Source organism: Haliotis rufescens, unplaced genomic scaffold (assembly GCF_023055435.1).
Source record: "Haliotis rufescens isolate VD_foot unplaced genomic scaffold, xgHalRufe1.0.p SCAF_1, whole genome shotgun sequence".
Lineage (NCBI taxonomy): Eukaryota > Metazoa > Mollusca > Gastropoda > Lepetellida > Haliotidae > Haliotis > Haliotis rufescens.
Genome location: NW_025963779.1, coordinates 12,682,926 through 12,700,931, shown reverse-complemented (window position 1 = coordinate 12,700,931; position 18,006 = coordinate 12,682,926). Strand labels below are relative to the sequence as shown.

At 37.3% G+C, this 18,006-nt stretch overlaps 1 protein-coding gene across 1 annotated transcript in view; it reads left to right on the top strand.

The window, feature by feature from the left end:
* Positions 1–18,006, top strand: part of LOC124148082 (cubilin-like) — a 33,628-nt gene continuing 15,622 nt past the window's right edge. The window contains exons 1-10 of the mRNA XM_046519023.2: positions 1–263; positions 7,768–7,849; positions 11,186–11,310; positions 12,529–12,678; positions 13,285–13,369; positions 13,953–14,080; positions 15,058–15,201; positions 16,465–16,549; positions 16,894–17,024; positions 17,305–17,451. Coding sequence (XP_046374979.2) covers positions 14,023–14,080; positions 15,058–15,201; positions 16,465–16,549; positions 16,894–17,024; positions 17,305–17,451 — 565 coding nt within the window. The 5' untranslated portion in view covers positions 1–263; positions 7,768–7,849; positions 11,186–11,310; ... (1 more) ...; positions 13,285–13,369; positions 13,953–14,022. The remainder of the gene's footprint in view (positions 264–7,767; positions 7,850–11,185; positions 11,311–12,528; positions 12,679–13,284; positions 13,370–13,952; positions 14,081–15,057; positions 15,202–16,464; positions 16,550–16,893; positions 17,025–17,304; positions 17,452–18,006) is intronic.

Here is an 18,006-nt window from a genome sequence, read left to right as displayed (position 1 = left end):
TACAATAGAGCTTCTGTCAACAAACGGCCAATGCTTTCATTCCTTCCCGAAACCGGTGACTAGCCTGGCCTACTTTTCGAGTGACCTGATAAACAAGAATCGTTGACGCGATATCAGTCTGTATTCCGACTCCCTATCAACCCGTGTGGTAGAGTGGTATATGTGGCCAGTGTATTCAGGTGTGGGGTGGAGGATGGATGTACCTTTAGGCTGTGTGGTTCTGTCAATTCTTTGTTTCTTCTGTGGAATACATACAATATCAGGTCGGTTTCAGTGATGTATAGCTTTCAGTACATGTATTTGAATGTATTGAGATAAGATGTTTTGAAGTCAACAAACAGGCCTGTAGCGATCTACACACGCCTGCCATAACCAAGGACCTATATGGGTTCGTGCTATAACGAACCTCGTGGTGTATCTCAACGATTTTATCTTGCAAGTTTAACAGGGACCCTAGTGGCTCCTGATAACGTGTCTAGGGGGAAGGTATATTCGATAATTGACTGTGGTTAGTAACACACTGTATCCTGCGTCTATTGATTCGTCCTGCCAAGGTTAAATGAAAGTGTGTCGTTCCAGACATTGTACGATATACATTAAGAAGATTGAGATATATCCCGTCGCTTTTCAACATGATGCGCGATGTTATCCCATGCTTTACATAGACTTGTCACACCTTACTCACAGGCGCATGAACAAAAATAATGAAAATCATGTTGCTGATAGTAGAGCAGGTCACGCGTACACATTTCGCAAACACCTGCTGTCATCACTGATTATGCCGTCACCAAGCTGCTTTTAACGACCAATGCAATATGTTTCGGCAGATATTCCAAAAGTATTCTCTGGCTTTCACGTATCCAATGTGAGGTGGGGTGACACGGGGACACGTCGCGTTCAGGGTCATTGTATATAGCGACGGGCACGTACCTGTGATTGTACGTACGTGTGTCTGCTTGTACTAGTCAGGATTCATGCCGATATTATTGTGCAAGCCCACTGAGATACCTTGCCAAGTAGTGTTTGTTGGGCTGTTTATCAATACCTTACTTTGATACGAATGTATGAACCTGTAAGTGAAACGGAACTTATCACTACCATGCTGTTCTCAAACCACCGAAGCGTTTGTGTCCAGTGAAACAGTACTTTCTCCGAAGTTTTTTGGTTTTGTTTCTTTTATGCTCAAGAAAGATGCGATGGTTTTACAATTAACCTTCAAAGACTCACATGGCGAAAGGTACAGGGCTTGGTGTGATAATAACATTACTTAGAATAATATGTACCAAAATAACAGTTTAAATATCAATTAACTTGTTCTGAGAATAAGCTGTTTTAAAAAAAATTAAATCTAAATTATTCTTACGTGTGCCTTGTGGCATTATTAGTATAATATCCAAGTTCTTTCACAAAATTATCAAGTTATTATTATACAGTTAACTTTTATTACTCTTGAGCGATATAATAATAATAATAATAATAATAATAATAATAATAATATAGTTTATTAATGTGTCATGTGTACATAATACACCTGGCCATTACTGGCCTAGAAGACACCTAAATTTATACAATCAATAAAATACATAAATAAAACATTATAACTAATAATATCTTTATATGCATACAGCAACCCACTTTATATTATATCATTACATTACTATTTAAAAAGGGCCTTGGGTTTGATGTTTCCTTTACAGAAGTTTTACAAATTGCACTTTTTTTACGTATTGCAACGATCTGTAATGAGCACGGCCTTACCTCTCAAAACGTTTTGACAGTTTATCATACGAATTCATGCACGTGTACACCACTTCATTGGCGTTATTTTCCACAACATTAAAGTTTAGTTAGTTTCTTTTTCATTTCCCATTTTATGTCTCGTTGATACATCACACTGGACAATTACGTGACACTAGGTATGCAATATACAGGTGCACATGCGCGTATTTTAATGGAAAAAAATATTCGTCTTTCCTTGCATAACGCCTGGCTGAATATCTCACATTCTAAAGAAATCTCGAAATAATTATTTAATTATATGCGGTGTCTGACAAATGAACTGACAAATGGGAATTATGTTTACAGGCGACTGAGGAAAACTTGAGTGTATTTTATGACACTAAAGCAACTTTTAAATTTAAATGTTTTGCCACTTTTGGTATGAAAATGGTAACAATTCAGAAAAAACAACAGCTTTCTTATGATAATTCGCATATTCTCATTAGTACGTTGTATCTAATTACAGTGTCGGCCTTATTTACAGGTGATTCTACAATACCTGCTCTCGGTCAATTACAATCTGCCACACCATGCGTGAATAAATAGTTATGCAGGTGTTGCTGTGGGCAAATACCTAGCCGGTATATGTGTATTTGTGTGTGTGGATACATGTATTACATATTTTCGTTGATATGTGGATATATTAAGCACAAAGACAAAAAATGTTTATGAAAGATGAATTACTGCCCTGATATATTCAACGAGATGTGTATCATCGTATAATGGGCCATTCAATGAAAGTAAGTTTGGACGCGATATTGAAGGAGCCGCCCAATATACACAGTGTCGTCCGATGAACTCCCACCCCACCCTGTCAGTAAGCGTTATGTAATCGGTACACAAATATATTTGATGCGGTGTAAGTGTGGAAGGAGTTTGAATTACAGACAGACAGATATTTTATTTACGTCTCACCTAAATATCATTTACATAAAGATATAAATATATATTATATCTAAATGAGCCACTCCTATAGAAATTATGAGACGAAAACGTTAAAATATACAAAATAAAGATTACTAAAATACAAATAAATAAAATGTAAATGTACACACAAAAGTTAAACACACTGTACAGTATATCAAATATCTTACCGTATGTTTAAAATAGCCTTGCGAGAATAAAACACAATTTAACATAATCTTTTTGAAGATGAAAATCATGACACACATCAACACATTTTGTTAAAAGCTCTTTACGGACATCATTATAAACTGGACATTGAAGTGGAACATGCAGCTCATCTTGCACACAATCTGTACAATTAAAACATACTCTCTCACTTACCGGAAGGTTATTATAGCGCCCAGTTTCCAGTTTTGTCGGTGCAACCCCACAACTTAATACGGCGAGAGCTTTTCTGTTTTGTCTTGACATCGGAAGTTTATTGTAGTGTTCCACACTGTAATCTTTCTTGAACTGGTTGTGTAGCCTTAGTTTATTACCTCCCTTGCCTCTGACACTGTTATCCTGATTTATTGCACTTTCCCACTTTTCTCGGAACTTTTTAAAAACTTCGTCTCTGACCTCCATGGCAATACGTCTGTAGTGGTAATTATTTTCTGTGGGAATAAAAACTTCTTTTCCAAGGGTTTTATACTTAAAATGAACTCTAAAATTCCAATTCTTCTTATTTTTAAAATCGTAGTTGTTAGCCCAAATAAAAACTCTTCTTGACAGTCTGTAGTCTTACAAGGAACTTAGACGTTTATAAAACTTAGACACGGTCTCCCATTGACGAACTCTTGGCGGTGTCCATCCCATGTCTCCAGACACGGGGTTGTTAGGGGCGAATTTTCGGAGTCCCATAAAAACCCGCATCGCTTTATTTTGTACAGCGTTGACACAAGATAGATCGTACTGTCCCCATATCGCAGAACCATACTGTACAGCAGACCACACCATCGAATTATAAAGTTTTGTATAGGTTTCGTGTTGCATACCACCACGTGCCTACAAGGTCAATGCCGTACTAATAACCTAGTGACGCACGTAACAACGACTGTCAATCTGTCTGCAACAGCTACCATACCATCATCCCTGTCTCAACTGGCGTATTAACGGCTTATTCAATATATCAATTGTAGAAAGTTCGTTAACAGACTAACATATGTCGTATACAGTCCTCTTGTTTGATAAAAAAGTAAGTACACCAACTGGGAATTCAACTGGATGTTACCTTCCTTATATCAGCTAACAGCCCTGTTTGTGAAAATATGTACCAGGCATACGATTTAAAGACTAATAAAATCAATTGTAAGACCGCATGGACCATAAAAACGAATAAAATCTGTCTTTGTATCATCTCTTGTGTATTAGATGATGGTAATGACCTGAAATGTTATACTATAACGTTAGATTAAGAAGGAGAAACATTAAAGTGTTTTATAATACTTGGGCAATAAGCAATAAGATGTAGCAACATAAACATGCATGGAATGGAATAGGGAAAATGGTGAAAACAAATTGAAATAGGTTTAAATAAATATTATTGTACTAAACAACTTGCAAAAGCGGTGCCCAAAATTGTTTCACCGTGTTATGTGTGTTGTAGACTGAAGACTAGCAAGTAATTGTCATGCTGTACGCATGGTTCCATATACTAATTCAGATATACAACCGGTATGAAACTGAGAACTGAGATGCAAAGTATAACCTGCATTTACACACGGAAGTAGAATACTTGTGTGTATGCCCTCTCCTCTGAAAATTGTATCACTAAAGTATTCGCATTGTAATAAATATAGTAATAATAAAACTTTTTTATTTGGTAGGTCTCCGACAGATCATATTTTTTACACCTTTGATTGAGGTACATGTAGTCTAGTCACTGTCGCTAATGTATCTGCATGTTAGAAATTTCAAATGTCCTGTTGTGGCTAAAATAAGGCAGTTTCTTTTATCGGGTATAAATAATTGATTCGTCTTGTCACGCAGTCATTTCTACTTGATCGAGTGATTTTGCATACATAACACGTTCTTCAATCGGGGTACTGTTGTAACGTCCAGTTTCTATGTGAAGCGGCGCACCGGCATCTTGAAAGGGCGCTTCTGTGTGACCGCTGTTACCATTTTCATACTAAAAGGGGCAATGCATTTAAAAGTTGCTTTTGTGTCACAATATTCACTCAAGATTTCCTCAACCGCATGTAAACACAATTCCCATTTGTCAGTTCGACACCGCATGTAATTAAATAATTATTTCGAGATTTCGTTAGAAAAGACGAACCGTTTTTTGCCCTTAAAATACGCGAACGCGTACCTGTATATTGCATACCTAGTGTCACGTAATTGCCCAGTGTGATGTATCAACGAGACATAATATAAAACGGGAAATGAAAAAGAAACTAAGAAAACTTTAATGTTGTGGAAAATAACGCGTATTCGTATGATAAACTGTCAAAACGTTTTGAGAGGTAAGGCCGTGCTCATTAAAGATCGTTACAATTTGTAAAACAGGTGAAATCTGTAAAACTTCTATAAAGGAAGCATCCAACCAAAGGCCCTTTTTGAATAGTAATGTTATGATATAATATATTATATATTTCATGATACAATATATTTTACACACAATTAATTGTTGCTTTAAAGGGACTGACGAAAACATGGGCGAAATATTTTAATAACGCCGTAAAATAGTTGAATTAAGTTAAAATGAGTTAAATAATATTTCATGAAACTGCTAAGACCTTTATGTATTTGCGAAACAAAACCACGAGTTTTGAGCAAAAGAAAATATTCTCGCCAATGGGCGAAATATTTCAATAACGCTATAAAATAGTTGAATTAAGTTAAAATGAGTTAAACTATGTGACATGAAACTTCTAAGAACACCTTTATGTATTCGCGACACTAAAACACAGGATTTGAGCAAAGGAAAATATTCTCGCCCATTGGCCAAACCTTTTTCTCGCCCATGGGCGAAATATTTCAATATCGCTATAAAATAGTTAAATTAAGTAAAATTGAGTTATATTATGTGCCATGGAAATTGTAAGAACACCTGCATGTATTTGCGAAACAAAGAAATACGTTTTGAGCAAAGGGCCGGCCCGTGGGCAAAACCTTTTTCTCGCCAATGGGCGAAATATTTCAATAACGCTATAAAATCGTTGAATTAAGTTAAAATGAGTTAAATTTTGTGTCATGATACTTGAAATAAATACATTTATGTATTTGCGAAACAAAAACATGAGTTTTAAGTAAAGGAACATATTCTCGCCCATGGGCCTACCCCTGGTCAACTCTTCGCCCATGGGCAGGCCCATGGGCGACATAGTGTAAATACTGAGTTTTTGAACAATTCTTTTTCATTTTTTCTTCCTTGGTATGTTCCCATGAAAACAACATGTTTAATTTTGTAACTACCTTTGACCGAGACTGGGTAAAGACCGTAGAGTTTCTGGACTATTGGGTTTCCAGAATTAAAATGGGACGTGTTACACAATTCTGCTAATAATAATACGGGCAATTGGCTGTAATCTCCTTTACAAACCTTTGAATGCTATTCCTACAAAATCTAATTTTCTGCTTAATATAAAAAACATATAACTTAGAAATTCCAGCAAAAAAGTACTTTGTTTACAGTTATCAATCATTTACCCGTTCATATTATATACAAACAGCTTGTGTTTAAACTATATCATAATATGATTCCCTGTAATAAATACCAACATAAGATAAATATTAAAGACTCTGATGTCGGTGAAGAATGTGGTCAAGTGGATACACTCCAACACTATATTTTACTATCATAACGTCAATAGATTTTGGAAATATTTTTTGATATTTCAAAAGCAATTTATTCAGATTTAGTGATACAGGATTGTTGCCAGTGTGTCTTAGGGTTCATACTAAAATATTCATACTAAAATATTCTCATTTTCAATCCGTTTACTATCTCCGAAGTTTTAAATGGTTATATGTAGCAAAATACAATATCCTTGTAACATAAATGGTCTGTCAACAACCTACACGGTAAGTATGAAGACATAGTATACTATGTATGTCATATTGACATTTACATGGGGGAGGAAGATGTAAATTTGGGAGGAACATTTAACACAGCTAAAAAAATGCACTCGTGGGGTTCCTCATGTTTATGACAGCGTCACCTATGGGGCATGATGCGCTCACCTTTTCGCGAACACCTGGTGTCATCACTATTTCGTAGGGTTAATGGGGTAGCCTTGGATTTAAAGCGTTCGCTCGTCACTCGTAGGGCTCGGGTTCGAAACCCCACAAGGGTACAATGTGTTTGAAGCCCAATTTTGATCTACCTCTTCGTGATATTGCTGGAATATTGCTCAAGGCGGCATGAAACTATACTCATTCACTTACTGTTTGATGCTTACAATAAAGGCGGAATCATACGTTGATTCTGCATTTGGAAGAGATTTCATATTTTTATGGAATGTTTTTTTGTAGCTTTTATTATTTGCTTACTAATAGTTTGCAGATTGTGTCAGCATTTGTAATTGCTATAAATACCGTCACCGTGCTTGCACAAGCTATCAACTCACATGTTTACAAATAGGATCATATAACATGCTCCTTACAGGGACAAATGCTATGAATATTCCATACCCAATTGGCATACCGCTATTATTGTAACCATGCCAACCACTGCGCCGTCGATATTCACTGAAAATCATGGCCCCATGATATCTGTGTTTAATAATAAACATAACGTTGATGCAAAACCTTCCAGCTGTTGCAACACAAGTATTAATTTAATAGATTAAGATAGTTTTTAGAAATGAATGTGCGTTATACCTCTGCAATTGGACAGTTTTCAATTGATCAACACGAATGTGTAAAATGGATGAACTCCAAATGAATTGTTTCAAGTGGGTATATACATGGATGTAGATGAACCGTTATGCGATCAACGTTTGGTGCGTCCTGTCGTGTTTGCATTTATATGTCTCAAGACAAACATGTACAGGTTAAACAGTTTGCCTCAAACAGTTTGTTTGTTTCATGTAGGTGAAGTGTGTTATCAAAACCTGACAGCAACGGACAACCCCCAGATTTTCACCTCGCCTGGATATCCATTAAAATATGCGCCGTGAGTATGTCAACTGCCAGCAGATATAATCTAGTGTCAGATTATCTGCCAAAATTCTTAAAATATATATAGATAGATAAGGTGACAGTGAAAGTGGTCCAGGTCTTTGTGAAAGAGATAATATGGAACATGTCATGTCAGGAAACCACAACCTGCATCCCATTCCCATCCTGGAAACATAACAGGACGAGTATCGCAGTAAATAATGTTTATTTGGGCAAGAATTTAATCAAACAGTGATGTTCAAATTAGTTTATATATTGACTATCGAACATAGGCCAAATAATTATTAACAAATCCTGACAACTTCAGAATATTTGGGGGCCACGGGTGGCCCAGTCGTCTGAGGCGCCGCGATTCGGTGTGCAGAGTTGCGTCCCTTGGGCACGCCAGAAACCTATGATTGTGGGTTCGAATCCCGGTTCGCCCCGATTATGTTTCTAGGTTTGTCAGCACCATACCCGTGCTCGTGGGTTTCACCGAAGTGGTAAACGTCTGAGACCTGCATCACTCCGGGCTTTCCTCCCACATTAAGCTAACACGCCGCGATATAACTAGAATACTGTTAAAAGCGGCGTAAAACCCAACTCGCTCACTCAGAATATTTGCTGAGAGCGAAGTTCTAGAGTAGAGCTTAGCTCATTTTCAATCTCAATGTATCATTAAAGAGGCACAATCACAATCATTACCCTTGATAGAGAATGCTTGAACTTTGTTTTACGCCGCAATCAGGACTATATGATATGTATCAAGGTAGGTCAGGGTCAGACTCGCTGTGAACATGAGCAATGACTGACGTTATCGGACAAGATCACACTTAAATAAATCAGATCATGACCACCGGATTGACTTAAGTGGTATCCTTCCCAAATAAAGTTACATGTACAAAGCATATCATTGCTTTATTCCTTTCAGCAGTATGTTTTTGAAATGATCTTATTGCACCATGATTAGGTGTCTGTTACGACTAACAGTTATGGGCTGGGGCTATTATTACCCGAAAGCCACGCGGCTCACCCCTCTCGTTACAGGTTAACATCATATACATATATTCATGTCTAGTTAACATGTCAAATTTATAAATGTCGTACACATTTATGTTTTATTATATTAATAAAATCAATTACAATTGGTTTTGTGTTTACATGGTTATACACGAATGAAACCAAACAATGTGATATACAGCTATGATATATCTTCTTGTGATATATACATTCAATATACATTTATTGTGCATGTCACATCGATGTGAATGGCAAAAAGGTTAACGAAATACCAACATCCAAAAAACATTTCCAGGACGTCAACCATACGAAGGTGACATGGCATACGTATAAATATACCTCAGGTGTAAATTAAAATGTGCCCTGTACATTCGCATGGAGACCAGATCGCTTGTAAAAGAGACGGTACTATTGCGAGAGTCTTTTTGGGGCCAATGAGATATACATAATTTAGGAAATGAGGAAAGCCTGTACAAAACAGTATGAGAATATGAGAATTTCAACTATTGCATGTTTGGGATTTTTGAAAAATACTCAATGCATAGGTAAGCCTAAAAGAGGTAAAAAAGGCTGATTTTATCGGGAAATGTCGTTATAATATGTTGACATAAGCAAGGCTTTGACCCAAGCTTATTTTCCATGAAAGAAAGATAAAAAACGTACTCTTGGATATTAGGCTTGCTCGTACGTAGATCTTCTTTTGAAGGTTAAAAAAAGAAATCATTTTACCCATGTTTATGTATTTGGTCCTGCCAGAAGTAAACAACCTGCAAGTGAAAGAAGAAAGGCTAGCTGTCAGCCATTTGAATGTCTGATAATTTACCCACATTCCAGTCTGTCTGCAAAATATCTAGTGGTTTAAATATGTCCTTTAGACATCAGGTTAAGCCTATGTATGTAAGCGTATTTAGTACTTTCGTGAAAGATCAGGAGATGATGTCATTAATGTCATATACATGGGGTTATTATATGAGTATGTATTATTGTGATTTTGCGAAACGAATTTCGAATTCTGTGTACTTATGCTTACATAAAACCTGTCAATGTTGCAATGATATCGGCCCGAAACGTTTAATTACGTGTTATGAAATATAACGAACACGAAAATGGTTTTGAAGAGAAGCTGACGCTGCTACGTTTAAATGTAAACGTATTTTACAATGATAATGTATGATTCAAACTGTGTTCTTATCAGGATGTTATATAGGTCAGTGTAATTTGTAACAACACACAGCACACCCGTCATGTTTTTTGGTGTGTAGGGCCTGAAGGCGTATCCTAATCACGTCGCAATGTGTCTTATGTGTTCTGTCAACATGGTCGACCATTAACGTTTGTTTGAATATCCTGTAACCGTCATACACATCGACGAAGTGTGCGGACCAGCATCTGATTACCAGTTAGTTTTGTTTCTTTGTTTGTTTGTTTGTTGTTTCACGCCGCACTCAGCCATAGGCCAGCTATATGACTGCGGTCTGTAAATAATCGAGACTGGACCAGCCAATCAAGTGATTGACGACATCATGAGCATCCACGCAATTGGGATACGATGACATGCATTAACCAAGTCAGCGATCCTGACCACCCGATCCAGTTAGTCGTCTCTTACGTCAAGCAAAGTCGCCTCTTACGGCAAGCATGGGTGCTGATTATCAGTTAGAGATCAATACTAACATTCTCAGCTGTATAACTACAACGGTAATGTTAAATATGTTTGTATAATCTTGGTGGGCTGTAGTTAGTGCCTTCATAACACAGATGTTTTCCTGACGTTTCATTACCTAATCTTGTTGTGTCAATTGTCGGGCGCTGTGCATAAACGTTGAAAAAGAAAGTAGACACCCATGTTTTATGATAGCTAATATTGAAACAAACAGAACATGGTTGTTCGCAAGATGTATTTTATACGGGTATCATATTTGCGTTTTGGATCTCAAGTTTGCATTGTTTGGGCAAATGTACTCATCCCAGTAACGTTTGTTTGTAATACTGTAATTTTCCCGGCACTTAACTTGTCAGCGTTTCTAATATACATGACAGTACATGTTATTCTATAACATATACAGTATAAGCGTATGGCATTCTGTCGGCCTCGGCAAAACTAAGTTAAAGGGATGTTTGGTCCATGGTTGGAGAACCTATGTATGGGATGGTTTTGTAAATATACTCCGGCATGAGAAAAAGTCATTGATCCATTTTTGAGTAAATATTGCCCACCTTCTTTCAAGCCTTCAACCTTCAACCCTACCGATACACCTTATGAACCGATGAGTATATGAACATCAAAAGCTTTAATCGTATAGCACTGTTGCATTTTATTGGTTTTTTTTAGCAATCTTAGATGCATGTGGCATATTCGTGCATCAGACCCAACCAAGGTGGTTGTTCTGGAGACGTTGGACTCGATGATTCATACTTCTATCGATTGCAGAGAAGATACTGCAAGCGTATTTAAGGGTAAGACCAATCTCATTGGGTGAGACGAAGTACCGAAGTACACATTCACTGAATCACCTGCCTGAATTCTAAAATGCTTGTCAATTGCTTCTTTGAAAGAGGACACAAAGTACTGTTTATATTGTGAGTAAAACATGAGTTGATGTTGTTCGATTCATAATCAATATTAAAGACATTCACAAATACTACTTGTTAACTGACCCGTGAAGATTCCGGGGTAGAATAGGTCTTCAGTAACCCATGCTTGCCGTAAAAAGCGTCTATGCTTGTCGTGAAAGGCGACTAACGGGATCAGGTGGTCAGGCTCGCTGACTTGGTTGATGCATGTCATTGATCCCAATTGCGCGGATCGATGCTCATGATGTCAATCGCTGTATTGTCTGGTTCAGACTCGATTATTTACAGACCGCCGTCATATAGCTGGAATATTTCTGAGATCGGCGTTAAACAACAAACAAACAAACAAACTTGTTAACTACTTGTTTGATACATACAATGATTCCTTGTTGTCATATATTGGTGATCCAGTCTCATTAAGGTTAATCAACATGGTTTGTCGTGTTTAGTGGGTTACATGTGTATCAACCGACCTCGATTTGTTTCGCTAAAGTGGTGGACGCGTACGATCCTCGTATTTTGTCTTTTCTCTTTAAGGATACTGACATTCTGTAATGACTGAAATAATGTAATAAGTAAGTGCTCAATTTGAAAACAAAATGGGCTTGGCAGTGTACCAGTTGGATGGTTGAAATCTCATGGACAGTATATTTGATACAGTACGGCCAATGTGGCGTACACCTGTAGATATACTCAGAAACGCGATCCATAGAAACATATAGAGAAGTATGTACGTAAAGAAGAGATGTTACTAATGTTTACCACTTAATGACAAAACTAACAATAAGTCAAGTGTCACCACAGAGTGACTTATACTTGTCACGATATGCTGCGCGTGATTTCCAAACTTTACACGCTCATCCTGCATGAGATAGATGGTGCATCTTGAGTCATGGATCTATGACGTCACATATGATGCGTTCATGAGCGTCGGTTCACACAACATACCAGTGTGTTCGTTTGTGCATCGAACCAATCTTATATCTCTTGAATATGAGTAATTCTTCATATATTAATCAACATGTAGGGTATTCGCGTTTCTTTTGTCGGTGAGTATGTAAAGAGTGACCCATTGACTTATAATGTCTTTACTGGCAACAGGCCCATCTGCTCAACTCTCCGTAATGGTAAGGAAGTGGTGTGGGGACCTTCGATACTACTTAGACGCCTCCAATAGCTACTTCCTGTTCTTCCGCAGTAATTCCAAGTAGGAGAACAGAGGATTTCAAGTCCGCTACTACCAAGCGTCGGGTGAGTGATATTAATGTAATTTCAGAACATTCCATATTGAGTATTAAACACGTCTCGCTTCTTTAACTCTGGAAAGCATTTGCCCAGAAGCTCTATCGATGTGACCAGACCTAGCGAATAATAATAAATTTAAATATGCTACTTTCATGGGCTTGTGTGAACCCATGTCTTTGTTAGAACCCATGTTGAAATTTGTTCATCCTAATGACCGTGAAAGATCACAACGAGGAGAGATTATGGGCAAATTTGTTTCCAAATAAATACTTAAGGAGTTTTAAATTCTTTTAAAAATATTTATTTATTTATATATTTATTTATTCGTGCATTCATTCATTCATTTACAAATAAATGCAAATTTATTAATGGATTTTAATAATGAAAGAATATTTTTCTGAAGATGATTTCTCAGATATTGATAATTGAATACGCACCAAAAGACTAATAACCGATAGAAACGCTTCCTATTATTAATTAGAGTGACATTGGATATTAGAAGCATTATAAGTTGCCTTTTTATTTATATTCATTATATTGTAAACAATTATTTTGCCATCAGTATATTGGCACTTCTGTATTTATAAGTGTTCACTGATGTTTGTGCTTCAGGCAGTGGACCATGTAACCGTGATCTTGTGGCTACCAGAAATGCCCAGGACCTGATATCACCTGGATACCCCGTGGGATATTTCCAGTACGTCTTTCACCTACACTGTACCCATAAACACTTATGCACAACCCTATAGTGATTCCGGGGTAGAATGGGTCCACAGCAACCTATAATTGTATTAGGAGACTTGTGTGGATCGGATGATTAGACTCGGAGACTGTTGGTCACTGGTTTGTCTGATCAATACTCCAATAAGTGCACGCTACCGCCATAAAGCTTGAATGTTGCTGAGTGCGGCATGAAACATGAAAGTTATTGTATGATAAAAAATGAGTGAGAATACCTTTAATCTGAGGCTTCAAAAAGAAATGTTGTGTTTAGTGTGTTTACAATGTACATGTGTATCTTACTGAACCCTAAACAACCAGGTTATTTACCTGCGTCGTGTTTGCACATGGTCAGTTAATTAGAGTCTACCTCGGTGATTTTCGCCAAAGTGGTAAACATGTACAACTTATGCTGTTTGGTTGTCTTCAAACGTTCACTTGAAATGAACCGTGTCATATCTGAAAAACCGCTGTCATTAGCGTTAGGTTATCCACTCAGTTGCATATAAGAGGTAAAGGGGTTATGCAGTTCTATCATCCCTTGTTTGGGTCTGTTTCAGTGACCTATCATGCATCTACACCATCCGGGCACAACAATCGACTGACCGGATACAGATAGACGTGGTGGACATGCATATTGAGAACTCTCTCACTTGTGAAGATGACAACATTACTATCGTTGATCCAAGTAGGTGGGACAGTCTCGTCTCATGTCCACATGTGTATACCAGACTATTACAACAACACTGAACCGACACACATTCAAGAAAAATGTACGATACGAATTAATCTTTAGGTTACTAAAAAGTTGAATATGTGCCAACCAGCCTTGTGATGGACCGAAAATCTGGTTACTCTGAGGTCTGGTTGAGTAAGGTTTTTGATAGAGTTGCATCGCTTACTTTCTCGATATAAAAACGTAAGATCGCAAAAAACGTTAATTATTTGCGATTACATGAGTCTACTCTGCTTCACAATTTTGAGAAGGTATCTTGATATAAATATAAAACGTCAATGCCAGAGAAGAACCATTCTTGATTATCCAACGAAACAGATTCCATTGGTTGCGAAGGGCAAACACTATTGAAAATGATATTAATGGATCAAACTTATTCCAAATTTAAAAATTCCAAAAATTCAATATAAGCAACCCCTAAAAGCCCCCTCTTGGGTTGCACACACCACTTTCACCCTTTTCGCAAAACACTAAATGGCCCGGCCAGGCCCGTGTGCGAAATACGCTACAGTCGGAAAGCGCACGTTAAATCTCCTAGAACAGTCAGTCAGTCAGCCAGAGAAGAACCATTCTTGATTATCCAACGAAACAGATTCCATTGGTTGCGAAGGGCAAACACTATTGAAAATGACATCAATGGATCAAACAAACTTTGATGAAACACGTTATCCATTCTTTTTAACATCTGTTTTGTGAACTTTTAACTTAGCAATCGAATACATACCACGCATACGTGATGGTTACACGTAGTTACATAGGACATGCCGTAACAGGTAATCGGACTATTTTCAAAGTAACAGTATTATGTAGTACAATAATAAGTATGATGATATGGACGATTTGAATTTGATTTGATCCCGATATTATAACTTATATTGTCAACGTTTCCACAAAGAGTTTCATCATAGCTGTTGATGTCGTTTCTCTAGTTCTTGCAGCACATGTTGTGGGGACTATCTGTGGGCAAATGACACCGTCATATCAGAGCAGTGGACCTAACCTTCAGATAACGTTCAACTCGAACAGTGTCAAGGAAACCAAAGGTTTTATGATCAAATACAAGAGCATTTTAAGTAAGTGCATTTAATCTTTTCAGTTTTTGAAAACCAGTTTTTTTATAATCTCTTTATGCTTCATACTGTGTGATCATTACCTACTGAGGAACATGTATAATCTTCAACTTAGAAAATTAATTGGACAATGGGTATGATGTTCAATGAAAACCTTCCACTCAAAGAAGGTGAATATGTATTCATATGTATAATATGTAAACCCCTCATAATCCAAATAATGTCATTTATGATTTTGATTGTGTTTTGTAATCAAACGTCCTATACCAGTATTATATAATAAGCATATGTAATAATAATAATAATTTATTACTTGCCCGTGAAGAGATCAACCGTGTAATAAACATACAGCTGTAGTACACATTGTGTAATAGCAAAACGCGTGCTTATGTACTCTCGGAACACGTTTCACGAACAAATATTGAAAGCTCTCATCATCCCTTGGCTAATTCAACGACATTGCGTGTGGAGTTGATAGATCATTGAGAGGAGCTTATGCACACTCGATGACCCCAGCAACCTTGTTGCTAGGCTGACGTAACATGGCATTGTTTCGCCGATGGATCTTGCAACAAAATTCCACAAATAACGCCATCGGGAATTGTGGCGTTATTGTAAACTTTGAGGTGCAAGGCCCGTTCCACAAGGCGATCGTATTGTAGCGCAACGGCTGTCGTTAGTCTAAGTTGCGATAGTCTTAGCCCTACGATAAGTTTGTGAATTCTAAAGGTGGACCGTTGTATGGTATTAAATTCATACGTTTCAACTTTTGACGTGTTTGAAGTATTATTCTGTTAAACTCAATTGGACTATGCCGTGGATGGTGTAGGTGTCAGCCTATTCATACTCAACAGTATAATTCTAAAAACGTTATAAATGGCAAGTAATAAATAAAATACTAAACTCGCTCCAGTGTAAAACCAATTTTATGAAACTCGTGAATAGTTGTGCTATTACACGGGAGCTCGTTTAGTATTCTTTATTTGAAAGTTGAAGCAAACAGCTGGAGCATGTTAGCAGGTCTGAGGCTTCGATGAACATGGTTTGTGACCCCTGTGTAGAGTATGACTTCAATTGAGAACATTTGAAGGAGGTAATGTGGAACAAATAATGGCAAGATGTTCAAACAAATGTGACATGGTGCTCTGCGAAGGTAAATATGTATTTGTATTAAAGTGGGAAAAAGCTTTTTTCAAATAATGCCATATATGTTTGTGAGTGTGAGTGTTATCCAGTATTTTAGGTCGAGTGTTCCTCATGTTTTAGATTCAGACTGTCGAAATGATAAGCTGATCGCGACTGATGTTGATTCCTACCTTGTATCACCAGGCTATCCCAGTCGTTATTACAGGTAAGGCGTGTCAGTCAAAATGGAATCTCTCTACTTCAACGTAGTCACATGATCTATAAACCATGTAGTGATGTTAAAACTAAATATACATTGTCCTACCCTGGCATTTTATAGATCAACAAATATTTATTTGATGACAAACATTAATTTTTCAAAATAATATTTCTTCTTGAAAAATGCAAAAATTGTGATCCATAGAAAATTAACTACTCCCATTGCCCTTGTTGACATATAATATTTCTTCTTGAAAAATGCAAAAGTTGTGATCCATAGAAAATTAACTACTCCCATTGCCCTTGTTGACATGGAGTGAAATGTGGAATGTATCAATCTGCTCTTCTCAGCAACCTTGCGTGTAGATGGACAATATCAAGTAATGACCCACGAAGAACGATAGAGGTCGAGGTCATGCATGTAGGAATATCCGGCACACCTCCCGCCTGTAACGATGACAAACTTGAAGTGGATTACCTTCGTAGGTTATATTTACATTTTCCAAGCCATACATTTACAACCATATTCCAACAACAAGTTTCACATTTGTGTTATTATTGGGATCAACGTGGTACGTTGTTTTCACAACATGCCATTAAGAGATTATATCAATTGAGTGACGTACATATCATTTCCTCCTTTATAACTAATCAAGGAGTTTGTAAATTTGTTCAGGACAACATTTTAATGACAACTGTTAGTGTGTTCTGAAACTAACTCTCTATACTTTCATGTTTCAATGTTTAATTGATTTTACACAGATTCGTCCTCGCCAAACGAGGTGATATGCGGTTCAAGTACCCCGACGCAAAGATTTGTTAGCATGGGTAACACTTTGCTAATCACATTCACTTCAGACAGTGCCAACGAAGGCCAAGGATTTTATATACGATATCGTCAGGTACAAGGTAGGTTTTCTCCAGATATGAAGAAAACAAACAGTGGCTGTAAATAAAGTTATATTCCTCACTAAGGGTAAGATGGTATTAAATGTTTGTCCTTTGTCATGTTGTTCAAGAGTTCATCCTGAATTTCCCGAACAGATAAAATTAAGTTACCCTGAAAGTATTGTCATATATGTGTAACGTGAGAACAATAAACTGTTGTCCACTATTACAACTCGTTCAAAAAGGTTCATCTAGTTTTAAAAAGTACAAAACCTTACCTTCTTGGCCATCCTCGTGATCAGAGTGAGTGAGTGAGTTTGACTTAACGCTCCTTTTAAGTTTCAGTAATATCACAGCCTGTCAGCTTAAAATATGGGATTTATTTGTTGTTTAACGCCGCACTCAGTAATATCAAGGCTATCTGTAAATTATCAAGTCTGGACCAGATCAGTGATCGATATCATGAGCATCGATCCACACAATTGGGATACGATGACATGCATCAACGAAGTCAGCGAGCCTGACCACCCGATCCCGTTAGACGCCTCTTTCGACGCGCACGGGTTGCTGTAGAAC